Here is an 18,260-nt window from a genome sequence, read left to right on the forward strand (position 1 = left end):
ATTTATCAAATTGTAAATATAGTTACAGATGAAAATTCATTAATTGCAACTAAAAATCTGCAGAATCAAACGCTTGAAAGAGTTCACTCTGCAAAGCAGAAAGCAGAAGACACATGCAGTCCAAATATAGCACACTGCGTCATGCTTCATTCTTCTCCAATCATAAACATAACACTGCTATCTAAAATGGGCATACCACGCGTTTATGAGTTTTGAAATCTAAATAAAATAACTTATTAGGTTCTGGATAAATTATTTATACATGTTAAGTGAATTTCTTAATAAATAAAGAATTTTTTTAGTTAGATTCTGTCGAACTCGTTGCCAGAACTCTAGCTCCACCCCGCAAGATACAGGTCTAGAAGTAAGTATAATGAAAACAACCACTACTACAATGCCTCAATTCTGTTCATCGAGATTTCACAGAATGACTTCATATTTTTAAAGAAGAAAAGTTTTTTTAAGGAAAATGAGGGACTGAAAGCACCTCATATGAGACGCACTCATCGATTCCAGCATAGGAAGCATTGAGGTTGTAAGTGACAAAAAGAAGAAAAGGCAGACACTAATTTTCACAGAAGTGCTCCTCTGCATTGAATAATATTTACCGACCTATAAAAGGAAAAGAAAAAAAAAAGATAAAACCAAAAAGACAAAAGGTATCGACTGTGTGGAGATAACTATCCAATAGATATTTCGATATGTATAAAAATAGTGAATCACTTTCCTCTTCAGAACTGCACAACAACAGCTCCCAATAAATATGGCTTGAAATCAATACCTAGTACAAGCTTCGTGTATGGGTTTGGAAATAAAAATATTTAGAAATCTAAATAATCTATGTAGAGTTAATGATCATATTGTGAATTGCATCAATAGTCTGTCTATCAACTCTCTCTCTCTCAGCCTGAGAGTGTTGAATGAAACTTGGTTGATTAGTGGAGGCAAGAAGGCGTGCCCACATCCTGCCTGTCAAGTTCACAGTGTTTGTAGTTTCAGTAACACGCTGCAAATGAACATGAGGGCATAAACATTAGATCGTCATTGGAGAAACGGTTGATCAGAATAAAACATTACATTGGCATACCTCAGAAAAGTATGAAAAATACTTTAAAAGTTTTATAGGGGAATAACAACTCTTAAATGTCCACAAGCAAACTCAACTTTAAATGATCTTCACACAAGCTTCAGAATGCCTGTTTAATTCCACAAACAAGAACTTCTACACAAAGGATGATAATCACCAACCTATGGTACGAGACGGCGAAACCAAAAAGAAAAAGATCCTCCATTGGAATGAAATTATGCTCATGTTGATGTCCCCTTTTCATAGATGAATTGATATATTTATTGAATCCATCGGGACTGACGAGGCTCGAAATATACACCTCATTAAGTTGGTGGAAAAGCTTGGGTGGTTTTGATTGACAGGTAATATGAGCTAAGTTAGAAGTATAGATTATTCAGTGAGAAGAATCCATAGAAGGCAAACATATCGGATAACAAATTTCTTAGTTGAAGCAGAACAATTATATGTTGCCAAACAGCATGCTTTCAATTCAAGAAATTAATACATGCACAAATAGGCTTACGTCAATTGGAATATAAGCATGTCTGCTGTTTACAGGTCCAACAGTGAAGCCTGTGAATCCAGCCATCGCTCCATGGACAGCACTTTGTGCAAGAAGTGTACAGTAGATGTTATCTGATGCGTTGCTTGGAATTGCTCGAATCATGTAAGTAGGGTCTGTGGATAACAATGAATCCATAACAGAATATGAATTGAAACCAGTGACATAATAATTGATCGACATTAATGAATTTATGGAATCATATAGCTTTTAGACTTTCTAAAGATATAATGCAATAACAACAAATTGTTTGCACAAACATATTAATGAAACTACAAAATAGTCCCTCTACCAGTTATGATATTTCAACCTCAGAATACTACCGAGAAAGAAAAGCCTGAAAGTAAAATACCTTCATGCTTCAATTTACTAACACTTCCGTAGAAAATAACCAAACACCAAGTAAAAATAGCAGGTACAGAAAGCATCTTAAAATAACACAACTGATAGACTTGTCAAAGGTTGATCATACATGACAGGCAACACTATTAAGACTCATCTGCTTATTGTCCAATTGTTTGATCTTCAAGCTGAACATGAAAATTAAGTGTAACAACCAGACAGTTTAGATTGAATTTGTTAGTGATAATTCCTCCTCAATGTCCACATTGCTGTTTTATCAAATAACTTCTCTTAAAAATAATTAAACAATCTTATGTAACTCTATGCTCTCTTTTTTTTTGTTTCCTTCAAATTGACAGATGAGACGTCTCAAGGGGAAGCACCCAAAAGGACTACGAGTTAACAACTAGCACACTATTTTGGTCTCTCGTTTTCTCTTTTTATTTTTGTGTTCCTATTTTTGCCAGTTTCTGAACTACTTTACAAGGAGAGTAATCGAAAAGATTGTCTCTCTCTTTCCATGTTCACTTTCGTCAAATAAATCTTTCCTCACAATATCAATATCATACTATATAGTTACATAGGGCGTACTCTTATTCCTTGACTTCTCAAAGTCATCAAAGAGTTCCTCTAATACTTAGGTTTGGCTTTGTTTTTTTCACTGTATGTACTACATAGTTTCAACCTATTCCTAAATCCATGCCAAGTCAAACTAACGTTATAAGTTTGGGTTATTGGATGAACTAACATTTTGACAATTAGCAAATAGGGGATGCATAACACCATAAAATACTTAACCAGCATACATCCTATGCCCCTCGAGACAAGATCCAAAGAAGCAGGTTAAGTACCTATGTATTTCATATTTATTGTCATCTTCCGGATATTTGTGAAATGATCCTGTAAATGAAACAAAAATGTCATTTGAAGATTAAGTAGTCAAGAAAGGAAACACATTAAATAGTGTTTCACATCTCTAATCACAGGGTCCCCCACATAAGGTAATATCAGATGAAGAGACAATTTCACCATATATTTTTTCCAAGGAATGGACAGTTCAATATTCAACTGGATCGGAAATGTGAACAATCAATTGGGCCAGTCATTCAGTAATAGACAGCACAAGACAATCACTGAATCAGAACAAAGGCTCTATTGCAAGAGTGGGGAATCAAGGAAAAAATATGAATTAATGGAACTGTTTCAGGTTTTAAATCATACATCCTGACAACAATATATATAAAAGGGAATCTGTTAATGGCGTTTACAAGGCATGAATAGTTCAATATTGAGCTGGACGCAAAGTATGCGCATGCAATTGGTCTGGTCATCTTAAAAGCCAAGCAATATGAAATGCTTGGACCTCCTCACAAATCCAAGTTCAGAAAGGATAAAACCAAGTAAAATAATATAAAGACAAACACCAAGATCCAAGGTATTAGTTGACCTCTCAGACAAAGATATGGAGGAAGACACTTGCATTATACCTTAATATGTTGTGTTAACCAAAGACCGACATCTAAGAGTAGCCTGTTTCCTGATGCATCTTTCTCTTGAAATGCTTGCATACTTTGAGCAACATATTCCTGCCCAGCACCTTCTGCCAATACAATTAACACATGCCCATTCTCTTTGAGCCGCTGTTCCACATATTCATAGAGCCCGCCTGGACCTTCTAAAAAAAATGGGGACTCTGGGATCAAGCAACAGTCCTGGCACAATTAATCATTATTAAAGGGATGCAGTCAAGTGCAAATGTAAACTGAGAATCACAAACAAATTTCACCTTAAATTCCATTTTTTCTTTAAAAAGTAGGTCACTCATTGATTTCAATTTAATGAAGATCACTGTGAACTGCATAGCTTATACCGTGAACATGTGCAAACTGACAAAAGATAGATATCATCGGTCATGATACAGATGCTTATTATTTGATCCACAATGTTGCTGCTGGTTCAAGTCTCTGCAAACATTATTAAATTTCTTATTCTGCCGAAGTACACTCTAAATTTGCCCTTGCGCTGAAGTAACATTGAACAAGCTCCCCTCCTCTTCCAATAGAAATACACAACTTGGTTTTCCAGTAGAGTCACAGGAAAAACATCTCTATCCTAGTTTGATTACCAAGAAGTTAAGAATGTCAAATATTAGGAAATTGTAAAAACGGCTAGAATTCATACCTTGTGAATATGGGAAAGGTTTAGTGTCCCTGCAATTGTGTAATTAGCCATAGGAATTACTATCTTTTCTTGTTTTTGGATTACTTGTAAACGCTATTTTATCTCTACATGCTTGAGCAAATAACCAAACAATTCATTCCCAAATCTTTCCTTCTTCTTTCTGTAAATGATATCAGAGCTAGGGTATCAAGCCCCTTCTCAGAAAGGAAGTTCTTCTTCCTAATTCTTTATTTTTCTAAAGGAACAGAAAATCTAGGGAATAAAGACCACTAATGCTTCAATTCTGTAGAGGCAGAATACCGAGCAATAGTTTTGGCTACATGTGAGCTTATATGGCTAGAGCAGCTTCTCAGAGAGTTAAGTTGGGGGGAGATGCACTGATGCAATTGATATGTGACAACCAGGCTGCAAGATACATTGCTTCAACCCCAATGTTCTAGGAAAGGACAAAGCATATTAAGATTGTCATTCCAGAAGGTGCAAACACTTCTTGCTCTCTGTAAACTGAAAAGATCAAACAGCTATATTTTTTTGATGAAATAAGATTCTTCATTGCAGGCATCCAGAAGATGCAAAGTTACAAGAAGGAATTGAGTCAGATCCATTACAAAGACTTAATCTGCTTAGGGAGCTAACTCAAAAACAAAAGTAAGGATATATCTGAGTTAAGCTAGACTCAGAGATCCAATGAAATCTAGAAGAGAAATTACATTATTTACGGGTGTTAGAGAACTCCAACTAAATAGTTGCACAAGGCATTTGGCTTTGATAGCGTGTATAGAAGTTGAAATGCCATCAAAGCATCTGCGATTCCTTTCTTGCCAAATGCACCAAAAAATGCATGCTGGGATCATCTTCCATACTTTCTTGATGGCCCTTTCAACTTTCCAGTTGCTCCAACCTTCCACTGCTTTCCTGATACCCTGTGGTTGTGTCCAGCTTATTCCCAGGATAGAAAGAAACATACACCACATATTTGTTGCCACTGGACAGTGTAAGAATATGTGGTTGATTGACTCAGAACTTTGCTGACATAGGTAGCATCTATTTACCAGCTGAAAGCTCCTTTTGCAGAGATTATCTTGAGTTAGGCAGGCTTCTTTGAGTGCAGACCAAGTAAAGCAGATAACCTTTGTTGGAAGCTTTGTCTTCCAGATGAGCTTCCATGGCCACGAGTCAATGTTTCCATTATGCTCACATATGCGTCTGTAGCCCATCTTCACTGAATATGGACTTGAGTCACAACCAACCCATCTGATTCTGTCAGGGATCTGCTCATTCATAATGAAGGTTCCCAGTCTACCAAGCAATGTAAACAAACTACCTAACTCCCAGTCATGCATATTCCTTCTGAAAAGTGGGACCCATGAGTTTTCTGATCTGTATTGACTTATTGTAGAGTTGGGATCACTAGCAATCTGAAACAGTAGTGGGAAGCTCTCTTCCAGTGGGAGACTGTCCAACCAAATATCTTTCCAGAATCTAACATGTAACCCATTACCCATCTTGAATGAAATATTCTGTGAAAAATCCTCCCAAAGGCTACTGATGTATTTCCATGGACCAACACCATGAGGAGACCTGTTGAGTTTAGTACACCAGTGATTTTGTAGTCCATGTTTAGCGGTCACCACCTTCTTCCATAGGCTGGCGTCTTCCTCCCCGAATCTCCCAAGCCATTTCATTAGCATGCTCTTGTTGTGCTTTGCCAAGTCTTTTATTCCAAGTCCACCAAGGTCCTTTGGTTGAGTTGCTTTGGCCCATTTGACCAGATGAAACTTGTGACCCTCACTGTTCCCTTTCCAGAGAAAATTCCTTCTAAGTTTGTCCAATTGTTTGAGCACTTTGCTGGGCATAGGATATAGTGACATGTAATAGGTTGGTATGCTATCCATTACACTACTAATCAAGGTTACCCAGCCTCCCATTGATAGATATTGCAGCTGTCATGTTGCCAATCTCTTCTCCGCCTTCTCTATCACACCATTCCACACTGCAGTAGACTTGTACTTAGCTCCCAATGGAAGGCCCGGGTATGTTGCGGGGAAGGAACCAGTACCACAACAAAGAATATCAGCTAGATCTCCCAAGTCAGGAACTTCATTAACTGGGTAGAAAATGCTTTTTGCCATGTTGATATGAAGTCCAGAGATAGCTTCAAAAATGAGCAGAGTTAGATTAAGATATTGAACCTGAGATATTCCTGCTCCACAAAAAACTAATGTGTCATCCGCATAGAGCAGGTGTGAGACTGAGACTGTATTCCTTTGAGGTCCCCCAACACTGAAATCATCTAACCACTGCAGCTGCTTTGCTTTGTCCAACATCTTGCTAAGACCCTCCATAGCTAGGATAAACAAGAAAGGAGATAAGGGATCACCCTGCCGTAATCCTTTTTGAGGTGAAAAGAAGCCGACTGGACTTCTATTGATGAGAATCGAATACTTGACTGTGGTCAAGCTATATTTTATCCACCTGATCCATCTGCCACCAAATCCCATTTTCCTTAACATTGAAAACATGTATGACCAATTGACTTGGTCAAATGCTTTCTCAATGTCTAGTTTGCATAGGATGCCTGGAATTCCACTTTTTAGCCTTTCATCCAACATCTCATTTGCAATCAAAGATGCATCAGTAATTTGCCTTTGTTTGATGAAGACATTTTGATTCTCTGAAATGAGCTTCCCAATCACTGATTTGAGTCTCTCAGCTAATAACTTTGATGTAATCTTGTAGATGCTGCTTATGAGGCTTATAGGCCTAAAATCTTTGAGCTCAATAGCATTCTTCCTCTTAGGAACCAGTGCTATGAAAGAGGCATTACAAGATCTAACCATATAGCAATTTTGATGAAAGTGGTTTAAAGCCCCCATGATGTCCTGCTTTAGAATATCCCAAGCTTTCTGGAAAAAAGCCATAGTGTAACCATCTGGGCCGGGGGCTTTATCTGGTGTACATGCCCTGATTGCTGCTATTACTTCCTCTTCTTCAAACACCCTTTTCAACCAGTCTTTCTCCTCTGTGGAGATGCATGCTAGATTATCAAAATTGGCAGTAGGTCTCCATTGCTCATTCTCTGTGTATAGATCAAACAGCTATATTTATTTTACTTTGTTTTTTTTTTCGCATAGTAAAATTTGGTTTCTTGTTTCAAAGAAGAAATAGTGAGTTAAGGGCTTTCCGGCAATGGAAACACTGATGGAGGATATAAAACGATGAGAGAGAAGGGGGGGAAAGAAAAAAAAAATGAAAGCTTTGTTATTTCTAGTAATTACACGTGTCTTTGAGCCTACATCAACATAATTTGAAATCATCCCACGCTCGAAGAAGTGTAAATCACGTGCAATGCCATTGCAACAATATGTGTCTAATTGACACATTGTGCACATACACTCCATATTCAAGGGGACGTGCCATGGTTATGTTGTTCGTTGATGATATAGTTCTGATTGATGAGACGCAAGGCAGCGTTAATGAGAGACTGGAGGTATGGAGGCAGGCCTTGGAGTCTAAAAGTTTCAAATTGAGTAGGACCAAGACGGAATATTTGGAGTGCAAGTTCAGCGATGTGTCCGGTGAAGCGGACGTGGATGTGAGGCTTGACTCACAAGTCATCCCTAAGAAAGAGAGTTTCAAGTACCTAGGGTCAATTATTCAGGGAGATGGGGAGATCGACGGGATGTCACGCACCGTATCGGGGTGGGGTGGATGAAATGGAGGTTAGCGTCTGGAGTCCTGTATGACAAGAAGGTGCCACTGAAACTTAAAGGTAAATTCTATAGAGCTGTGGTTAGACCGGTCATGGGGTTGAGTGTTGGTCAGTCAAGAATTCACATATCCAGAAGCTGAAAGTGGCAGAAATAGGGATGTTGAGATGGATGTGCGGGCACACTAGGCTGGATAAGATTAGGAATGAAGATATTCGGGAGAGGATGGGTGTGGCTCCCATGGACGACAAGATGCGGAAAGCGAGGCTTAGATGGTTCGTGCACGTGCGGAGGAGAAGCCTAGATGCCCCGGATAGGAGGTGTGATCGGTTGGCTTTGGCAGGTACGAGAAGAGGTAGAGGGCGGCCTAAGAAGTATTGGGGCGAGGTGATCAGACAGGACATGATGCGGCTTCAGATTTCTGAGGACATGGCCCTTGATAGGAAGGTGTGGAGGTTGAGCATTAGGGTTGTAGGTTAGGGGGTAGTCGAGCGTTTTTCCTTGTTGTACCAGCTAGTCTGGTAGTGTTTTGTCTAGGACTGATAGCGGTTTTTGTTTCATCACATTATTTTTATTTTTATTTTTATTTTTTATTATTATTATCATTATTATTGCCCTTTCACTTATTTGTTGTCTCTTACGGTGCTGATATTATGTGTCTGGTTTCTGTTGTTGTTACGGATATATTGTCTATGAGCCGAGGGTCTCTCGGAAACAATCTCTCTACCCCTCCGGGATAGGGGTAAGGTCCGTGTACACTCTACCCTCCCCAGACCCCACTAGTGAGATTTTACTGAGTCGTTGTTGTACAGTCAGTGGCTAATAGGTTATAGCTATAGTTGAGGTGTCTATATAAAATTTTCAGACTAGTTTAAGGGGTTGTATATGCATTCAGCCTTCCTATATTATCTATTCATAATGCCCTAATTTATTAAGTATACTGTTAATCTTTCTAATGTTTCCCCATTTCCACTTAGTCTTTTGCAGACACACGATATCAGCTCTCACACGCCTATGGAATTTGAAAAAAAAAATATTAAACCTCCATTGCAAGGTCTTACCACATCACGGTTACCCAAAGTTGCAAGCATTGCAATGAATCCTGCAGAACAGAAAGAGGAGATTACAGAGATACATAGAGTTCAAAATGGAAATAAATGTGGGTACAAGGAACATCGCCTAATACATCAACCAAGCTATAGTTACCGCTGTATCTTCCCATAAGCTTTACTATACCAACTCCATTCTCCATGCTTTCTGCCTCTACATGTGCAGCATTAATGGCCCTCTGAGCTTCCTCAACCGCAGTATCAAAGCCAAAAGATTTGTCTATCACCTGCACGAAATTGTAAGGACGACAAAATGGACAAAATCGTGCTGAATGCATAAGAGAAGTTTCATATGAGAGGTCAATATGGAAAATCATGGTCATTTGATATGTTTAAGAGTGTCCTGCATGTGAATTCAAGCCTCATTTGGACACTTAATGAATGTCTGAATTTTAATAATTCACATCTTAGTCATTAAGTGTGCTTATTTTTAGGTTTGAATCTAAATCATTAACTGCATTTGTTTTTTTTATTTACCTACCATGTAATAGGTCTGAAAGATTAAGACCTACAACAAAATCATAAAGATGCTATCCAGGATTTCTGCAAAGATGACATTTTATCATTACTCCATCCACTTTCACCGCTAACCGCCACCGACGCCTACCATCGGCGCCTACCACTATCAACTACCACAACCGCCGCTCACCATCATTATCAACTACCACCACCCACAACCACCATCCTCAACCACAACCACCTCCGTCTCCAATCACCACAATCAGCAATACCACCACTAGCCACCATATACAAGTATCACCACCGATCATAATTATCACAACAACCACCAATCACTACCGACAATCACCACCTTTCAGCCACCACGATAGCGCCAATCAATGTTATCAATCACCATCACCATTAGTTATCACTATCACCCACCATAATTATCACCCGCCACCACCAACTACCACCGTCAACCATCATCGTTTACCATCTGCCAGCCACCATCACTACTAGCTACTACCCACAACCACCACCATCAGCCAACACCAGCACTACCACTAGTCAGCACCCATAACCACCACCGTTAGTCATCGCCACCACCAACCACCATATAATTTTTTTAAAATATTTTATTGGTATAGCATTAGATATTAGTATATTATTCGAATTTTATATTAATTAATTTTTAAATAAAGGAAAGTTTTATACATTCAGACATTGAGGAAACAAACAACAATAACAACATACCCAGTGTAGTCCCACAAGTGGGGTCTGTGAAGGGTAGAGTGTATGCAAATCATATCCCTGCCTTTAAGAAGGCAGAGAGGCTGTTTCCGGTAGACCCTCGACTCAGGAAAAGGAGAGGGGAGAGGCAATAACAAGCAAACTGATCTGACAACCTAAGCAAAATACAAAACTAGCAGTAGGTAATGCAATCAGAAGTCTAGGGATACGAAAAAAAACACGAAAGACACCAAGTGGTGTATCAAAGCTACTACCACAAACAAGAACAACATTCGGCCACCTAACCCTTTACCTTTATTCTCAACCTCCACACCTTCCTATTCATGGTCATGTCCTCAGTGAGCTAGAGCAACGCCATATCTTGCCTAATCATCTCTCCCCAATACATTTTCGGCCTACCTCTGCCTCTCCGTTGACCCTCCAATGCCAGCCCCTCACACCTCCTCACCGGAGCATCAGTGCCTCTCCTCTTCATATGCCCAAACCATATAAGTCTCGCCTCTCGCATTTTGTCTTCCACGGGGGCCACACCCGCCTTATCCCGGATAACTTCATTTCTAATTTTATCTAACCCGGTATGCCCGCACATCCACCTCAGCATCCTCATCCCAGCCACCTTCATCTTCTGGACTTGGGATTTCTTGACTGGCCAACACTCTATCTCATACAGCATAGTCGGTCTGACCACCGCTCTATAGAACTTACCTTTAAGTTTTGGTGGCACATTCTTATCACACAGAACACCGAAAGCGAGCCTCCATTTCATCCATCCCGCCCCAATACGGTGTGTGACATCCTCGTCAATCTCCCCATTCCTTTGTATAATAGACCCAAGGTACTTGAAACTCTCTCTTAGGGATGACCGGTGAATCAAGCCTCACGTCTTCGTCCTTTTCCTGAGTCACGCCATTGGACTTGCACTCCAAATATTCTATTTTGGTCCTGCTCAACTTGAAACCTTTAGATTCCAAGGTCAGTCTCCATACCTCTAACCTCTCGTTAACACCACAACACGTCTCGTCAATCAGTACAATGTCATCTGCAAATAACATACACCACGGCACCTCCCCTTGAATGTGACACGTCAGCGCATCGATCGCCAGGGCAAACGGGAATGGGCTGAGGGTTGACCCCTGATGCAGCCCATTCACAACCGGGAAGTGTTCCGAGTCCCTTCCCACTGTCATCACCCGAATCTTAGCACCCTCGTACATGTCCTAAATAGCCCTAATGTATGCCACAGGAACGCCTCTAGCCTCCACACATCTCCACAGCACCTCCCTCGGCTCTTTATCGTAAGCCTTCTCTAAGTCTATGAACACCATATGCAAATCCCTCTTCCTCTCTTTATACTGCTCCATCAACCTCCTAACAAGGTGAATAGTTTCTCTAGTCGAACGCCCCGGTATAAATCCGAATTGGTTCTCTCAAATACACACAATCCTCCTCACCCTCAGCTCCACCACCCTCTCTCATACTTTCATACTATGGCTCAGTAGATTGATACCCTGATAGTTGTTGCAATTTTGGATATCCCCTTGCTCTTATACAACAGGATCATCGTACTCCATCTCCATTCCTCGGGCATCTTCTTCGTCCTAAAAATGACGTTGAATAGCCTAGTTAGCCATTCCAAGCCCGCCCTACCCATGCCCACGCTCTTCTAAAATTCCACCGAAATTTCATCCGGCCTGGTCGCACTCCCCTACTCTTACGCATAGCCCCCTACCTCCGCAACTTTTATACGCCTGCAATACCAAAAGTCCCGACGGCTCTCGGAGTTTTCCAGCATAATGCTCCTATCCCCCTCTCCATTCATGAGTTTATGCATCTCTGTCGAATCAGAGCCTCGTCCAACAACACTCTAACTTTTTCATCCTTGATGCACTTCACTTGGTCCAAGTCACGGGCTTTCCTCTCTCGCACCTTGGCTAACCTGTACAGCTTCTTGTCCCATCCCTTGCCTCCAAGTTCTTCATACAAGCGCTCAAATGCGGCAGTCTTAGCCGCAGTAACTGCTAACTTTGCTTCTTTCTTAGCCACCTTATACCGCTCCCTGTTCGTCATCTTCTCCTCCTCGTCCATGCTTTCCGAAAGCTTCAAATAAGCCATTTTCTTAGTATTCAAATCTTAATACAGGATCTTAATATTCATATATGTATGCAGATTCAGACATCTTAATCTTAATACACATCTTAATATTCCGATCTGTATTCAAATTCAAACGTTTTAATCTTAATAAAAACAAAAGAGACCTCACCGTGTCGAAGCGTTATAAAAAGCTCCGTTTAGGTTTTTTTTTTTTTTTTTTAAATGTACCAAGTGAAATGCACCTAAATCTTTAATTAGGAAAAGTAACTACCTCTTCATGCAGATCATGAGACTACCATCTACTTAAAGGGGGAAATTAGTAGGAAACCGCTTCAGGAAGCTTTCAGATAGATCCTGATAACATAATTTTGGTTATATAAAAATAATCATATTCATGTAAATTCCAAAGTTTGCTTGTAAAGTGGGGTAAGAGAGAATGTAAATTATCCGTGCTTAGTAACTTCTTATTTTCAAACTTTTTCACTCACACAATCGCTTAAATGGTTACATTTTTCTTTGAAATTCTTTTCACAGAACGCACATCTGCTAATTCACCAAACCATACACATCAGAAAAAGAGAAAGGGAAACATTTTAGCAATGAACATAAAAAACTTTGTAGATTTTCTTGTTCTCATGTTAAACGAAGGACAAACCTTGCACAGGCAGCTGAGAAATCTGTACGTCTGTTTTCATGCTCTTTTTATTTTCCGAACATTTTTCAGGAAAAAATTTGTTGAAGAAAACTTGATTATCAATGTAGTCGGTTGTGTTCTGTTTATGCTTCTAGGTCAAATTAAAGAACTTCCACGTGAGAGAAATTTAGAAACTTGCACTCGTTAAAAAATATCTTAGATTTATGTCTACAAAAATTACTGGAAGTTCTCTTGAGATATATCAACTTCAGCTTCTACTATATATTACCCAGTGAATTTCCTTTGATTTGATTGGCTCTTGGACAAACAAAGAGGTAAACAAAAAGGAAAATACAAAAGAATTGTAGATACACCAATCTGAATGAATAAGTCATTCCATGTCGAACTGAAATTAAGCTCCAGTTCACATAGGGTATAAGTAGTTGAGCAGAACTTTTACTTCTTTACGTTTTTCCTTCTTTCTTCAATGGATGGCATCAAATGTAATGACTTAAAATTATAAGAAAAAACAGATAACCCTGAGGCAACAAGCAGCACAATTTAAGTCTTCATCAAAATACTAAATCTTTTTAGCAAACAGCAATTGTGCAAGATAAAACATCGTATTTTAGTTGGCGTTACTTACTGCGATATCATTATCAATTGTCTTGGGAATCCCAGCAACAGCTACTTTAATACCACGCTTTTCAACTTCCTTGGAAAAAATATATATGAATCATAGAATTTTTAAAGAATAATAGTTTCAATAATCAGGAACTAATTGAGAAGGAGAAAATTCATAGTACAAACACCTTGTAGATTGCAGCAGCCCCTTTTTGAGTTCCATCCCCTCCAATTATGTATACCTAAAACTCAAAAAGAGGAAAGCAACTAACCAATGTCAGATTGAACTAAACTTCCTGGTTAGACGCTACAGATGGTACTATAGAGGTCTATTTTTTCTTTCGTTTGGAGGAAAAGTAAACAAAAACCTGATTTATTCCACGGTCTTGAATGTTGTCAACAATCTTTTTAGTATCATGACCTCCTCTAGATGTTTGAAGAAAGGTGCCACCACGTTTATGAATATCAGTGACAACTTTTGTTGTCAAGTTCAGGGTATTTTTTGAGTAGAACCCTCTGTAACCTCCCTGGAAATATTGAAACAGTATTACAGCCTCTAGGTGCAGTAATCACTACATACATGTAGAAATACAATATATTGACTGTAGGATCTCTGATGGTCATTCAATAAGATTTACAAAGTTTACATCAAAACTTATTAAGTTTACTAAAATTTCAGAATACCAAATGAAGATTTAATATTTCGTTCATAATCACCATGGGCGAAAGAGGGAGAAGAAAAGAGAAATAAACCGGACCAGCACACAAAAAGAGAACAGACACTACCCATCCATAACATCAAATTAATTGTTTCTCTTTGGTTAACTTATCAAGGTTAGAGTCATAGTGATCATCCTATTCCACTACTTTGACCATTTACAAGCACTTCATATCTTTTTCGGGGTGTTTATCATTTTTGTTTGATTTCTCTTGCGCTGCTGTAAATTTATTTCAAAGATAAAAATCCTTTATTGATTATCCCATAAACTGCCCAAGGTAAAATGTGATTTGATAGGCGTATGTTTGGTAAAAAGCGTAGTACTTGATTCACAGTCTTTAACTAGATTTGGTATTAGCGATGTAGTACTAACAACCAACAGCCGATATCAGTTGGCAGCTCCTAACCAATAAAAACCGAGGAGGAATCAATTTCATTCAACAAAGAGTTTCAAGAGGAGAATCAGTATTATTCAATCTTTATCTTTGTTTTTTTTCTTTTTTCTTTGGAAAGGAATGACCAAAAGAGAAACCATTGTATACTTGAATAAAAACCCAAGAGATGTGTTCCCGTTATACTAACCTGAATTCCAATTACATCATCAACTCCATACATATTCTTTAAGCCACATACAATTTCACGAATCACTGTATTGATTCCTGGGCATAAACCACCACATGTCACAATACAAGCACGGACTTCTTCTGGTGTAAAGAAAACCTAAAACCAAAATTATCTTTAGATTGAAGTTATGTGAAAACACCCATATTCTAGGTTAGCATTCGAAGTCAGACCTTTTCTCGAGGTCCTGCACGCCGAAAATGTACTCCTCTGGGGCTGTCCTTCTGAACAATGATCTAAAACCAAGCATGCATGATGGTAGTTAAACTAAAGTAGGCATAAAGGAAACAGCAACTGAACAGATAAAAAAGCCACATACATCTTTTGCCACCACATCTTCTGGATTAACAAAAGTTTCCCTGTGTCAAGGTAAACCATCTAGAATTTTAACCAACAATAATCTCACAAAGGAAGGGGAGCATAGGAGCAACGGTAAAGTTGTCTCTGTGTGACCTATAGGTCACGGGTTCGAGCCGTGGAAGCAGCTACCTATGCTTGCATTAAGGTACGCTATCTATATCACACCCTTGAGGTGCAGCCCTTCCCTGGATCCTGCGTGATCACGGGATGCTTTGTGCACTAGCTGCCCTTTTAATATTCTCACAAAGATAAAGGCACACACAGAATACTGAAAATTTTCTAAGCTTAACAGAAAGAAAGAACTTACTTGACAATAGCGTAAGCTTGGCTCCTTTTCAATGGATTTGGATATGACTGAAATACAAAAATGGTGGATTAGCAATAACCAAGACAATTCTAATCCTAGTTGTTTGGTAACTCGACAAAATACTCATCTTGTTATCACTTCTTACAATTGTTTACGCATAACCTCTACAAGCATAACAGTTCTCATAGATGAGGTAGACGCTAAAAATGGTTGGCAACAATTAAACCCACAAAAAGATAGACGGATAATTTTACATAGTGACATGCACATCACAAGAAAATTGAGATAGGCAGATGGATAAATCATACTGATATATCCCGAGAACTTAACAACTCAGAATAACAATATACCATCACAAGTACTCTCCAGTTATATATAGCACATTGCCACAAATGCCCTAAGAATTAGATTTCCTAGGGAAACATGTGTTTAAACTTACAGATTCAAACTTCGACTTCAGCAGTTCCGTAAAGATAAATAAATCAAAATTGAAATACAGCAAAGTCCAACCAAACACAATTTGGTAAGTATTTATCAGAGCTTTTTATTGTTTTTCCTTTATCTCTATATAATAAGCATTGCAGGTGAATTTAACACTTGAACATTTCCATCAAATATCGACAACAAAAGCCAGTGGTTGAAATCTCCAATTAAACAAATAGTAACTTCATATCGCAATATTATTACCGGTAAATGAGGGAGAAAATCGGTTAAGTGAGGAACATCCTCTATGATAAAATCGTCATCGACATGTTTATCAACACTGCCATTGCTCTCGGTAGGGCTTACACTTTCAGCTCTGAGTCTAACTGAACGAGGTTGCCGCCAAATCAACGGTCTCCGTAGAGAAATAGATTTTGATGCCAAATATGAGTTTGAAAAGGTATGGAAGGATCCAGGTATTGAGCAATAATGGAGTGGAACAGAATCAGTTTGAAGAAAACGAAGTGAAGAAGCGTTGGAGAAAGAGAGTTCCATGGCTGCTTTGGGGACGTGAATGAGGAAGAGAAAGGAAATCGAAGTAGCGAACAATGCAATCAAAGGGGGAAACTGCCGTGGTTGACTGGATCAGCGATTCCAGAGCTGCGGCTATGACTACTTTTTTTCAAAAAATGTTTTGTTTTTTCTTTTTTAATTCTTTTTTATTCCCCACTCACATTCCGTTTCCCACTTTAGAGCCGGACTAATCAAAAACTTTATTTCTAAAACAATTTCGTTCTCAGGACTCAATCTCAAACCTGGTAAAAGTAGGACTATATATATTTTATTTTATGCAGAATACTTGAGTGAAGAGCAAGTAAATTAACGTTAAAAATAGCATTATAGTAAGGTGTCTTGTATTAGGAAGTAAAACAAAATTTTATTTTAATAAAAAATAAATATATTAATAGTATTATGTAGTAAGAATTCGTAACAGTTTTCCATGTTGAGATTTTTTAACTACAACTTATCTCTGTGTACATGTGTGTATATAAAAACTAAGTTTTAACTTTACTATCACAATCTTTACATTATTATTTTACATAAAATGAGATATATTATAATTTCTGTATTACCATTCTTGAACCAAAGAGCCCCTAATTATCACATTGTGAATGCACTATCCACGATAAACGCTCTGCTGCTCAACTTGTAGAAACAAACCAACAGATTTTAAATTTATCCTCTCTTCATTTTTTTTTTACAAATCATGATTTTTCTTAGAGGCAGTTGGTTCGAGAATAAGTTGGGTATAAGAATGCATCCCAACTTTATTTACGATATGGTATTCCCTTTTGTTTAACCTCACTAGTAACATGTTACCTCAATTTAGAGAAAAAATATTAGTCATATATTATATTTAATTAATTTAAAATTTAATACATATGTGGCTCCTTAAACTTATAAAAACTTTATTTAGAGACTCCAACTTGTACCTATTAAATACTTGAACTCGAGTCAAACTATGTAGGCATATATTACTAATATGGCACATAGTATACTACACCTATTTTAGGCGCGTGAAAAGCCATATATTTTCTTATAAGAAGATTTCTCTCTCCTTAAAAAAAACAAAAGTCATACTCACAAATTGAGGAGAATACTCTTTGTTTCTTTTTCTACCATTAAATTTTGTTATTTTTCATACTTGTAAAAATGATATGTGATGTCGTTACATTTACATTGATATACAAGTGAATAAGTAATAACAGTTCTTTCAAAAAAAAAAAAAAAGTACTAACAGTTCTTTTTACCTTTTAATTAACATATTTGAAAAACCACAAAAGTTTACTTCTTAGTCCTTGCATCCTATTATTGTTGTTACTTTAATTTTTTCTCAAGCAACATAAGAGACGTAATTTTCATGTTTATTGCAGTATTCCTCTTGGTGGGTTTTCTTTCTTTCTTTCTTTCTTTCATTTTTTTTGTGTGGGGGGAGGAGGGATGAGGAGAAAAACTCGCATCGCCTACTAACAAATGAAGGATAGGGTAATTTTTTGAAAAAAATATATAGTACCTATTTTGCAAAATCAAACACATTTTTATTTAATACATTCATGTGATCACCTGTCAGTGCCAGTGTGTGTTTGCTCAAATTGCCAGTACCAAACCCGCATAAAGGAAAAGGGTTATTGGGGTCATTTGGTTGTCGGTTAGAGTTATGCAGGTATTAGTTATATATGTATTAATTATGCATGTATTAGTTATGCAGAAATTAGTTATGCAGGTATTAATTATACATCGATTAGTTACGCAAAAAA

At 38.0% G+C, this 18,260-nt stretch overlaps 1 protein-coding gene across 1 annotated transcript; it reads right to left on the reverse strand.

The window, feature by feature from the left end:
• Positions 1 to 671: 671 nt before the first annotated feature.
• LOC104086233 (ATP-dependent 6-phosphofructokinase 4, chloroplastic) lies at positions 672 to 16,631 on the reverse strand. Its single transcript, XM_009590442.3, has 14 exons — positions 16,207 to 16,631; positions 15,520 to 15,566; positions 15,172 to 15,211; positions 15,026 to 15,088; positions 14,814 to 14,951; positions 13,882 to 14,040; positions 13,702 to 13,755; positions 13,536 to 13,604; positions 9,071 to 9,200; positions 8,926 to 8,966; positions 3,461 to 3,685; positions 2,825 to 2,873; positions 1,593 to 1,747; positions 672 to 1,006 (listed from the first exon to the last, which is right to left on the reverse strand). The coding sequence occupies exons 1-14, from the start codon at positions 16,495 to 16,497 to the stop codon at positions 839 to 841; spliced, it is 1,629 nt and encodes a 542-aa protein (XP_009588737.1). The 5' UTR covers positions 16,498 to 16,631; the 3' UTR covers positions 672 to 838.
• Between the last annotated feature and the right edge of the window lie 1,629 nt (positions 16,632 to 18,260).

The sequence above is a fragment of the Nicotiana tomentosiformis genome, chromosome 3 (genome assembly GCF_000390325.3).
Source record: "Nicotiana tomentosiformis chromosome 3, ASM39032v3, whole genome shotgun sequence".
Lineage (NCBI taxonomy): Eukaryota > Viridiplantae > Streptophyta > Magnoliopsida > Solanales > Solanaceae > Nicotiana > Nicotiana tomentosiformis.

What these genes read in the sequence shown, in the direction of transcription:
- LOC104086233 (XM_009590442.3), bottom strand. Translation starts at nt 16,497, where the DNA reads ATGGAACTCTCTTTCTCCAACGCTTCTTCACTTCGTTTTCTTCAAACT. An exon ending in ATGATGTAATTGGAATTCAG is followed by an intron (nt 14,041 to 14,813) that starts GTTAGTATAACG and finishes CAATATTTCCAG; the next exon opens with GGAGGTTACAGAGGGTTCTA. An exon ending in AATAAATATGAAATACATAG is followed by an intron (nt 1,748 to 2,824) that starts GTACTTAACCTG and finishes TGTTATCCACAG; the next exon opens with ACCCTACTTACATGATTCGA.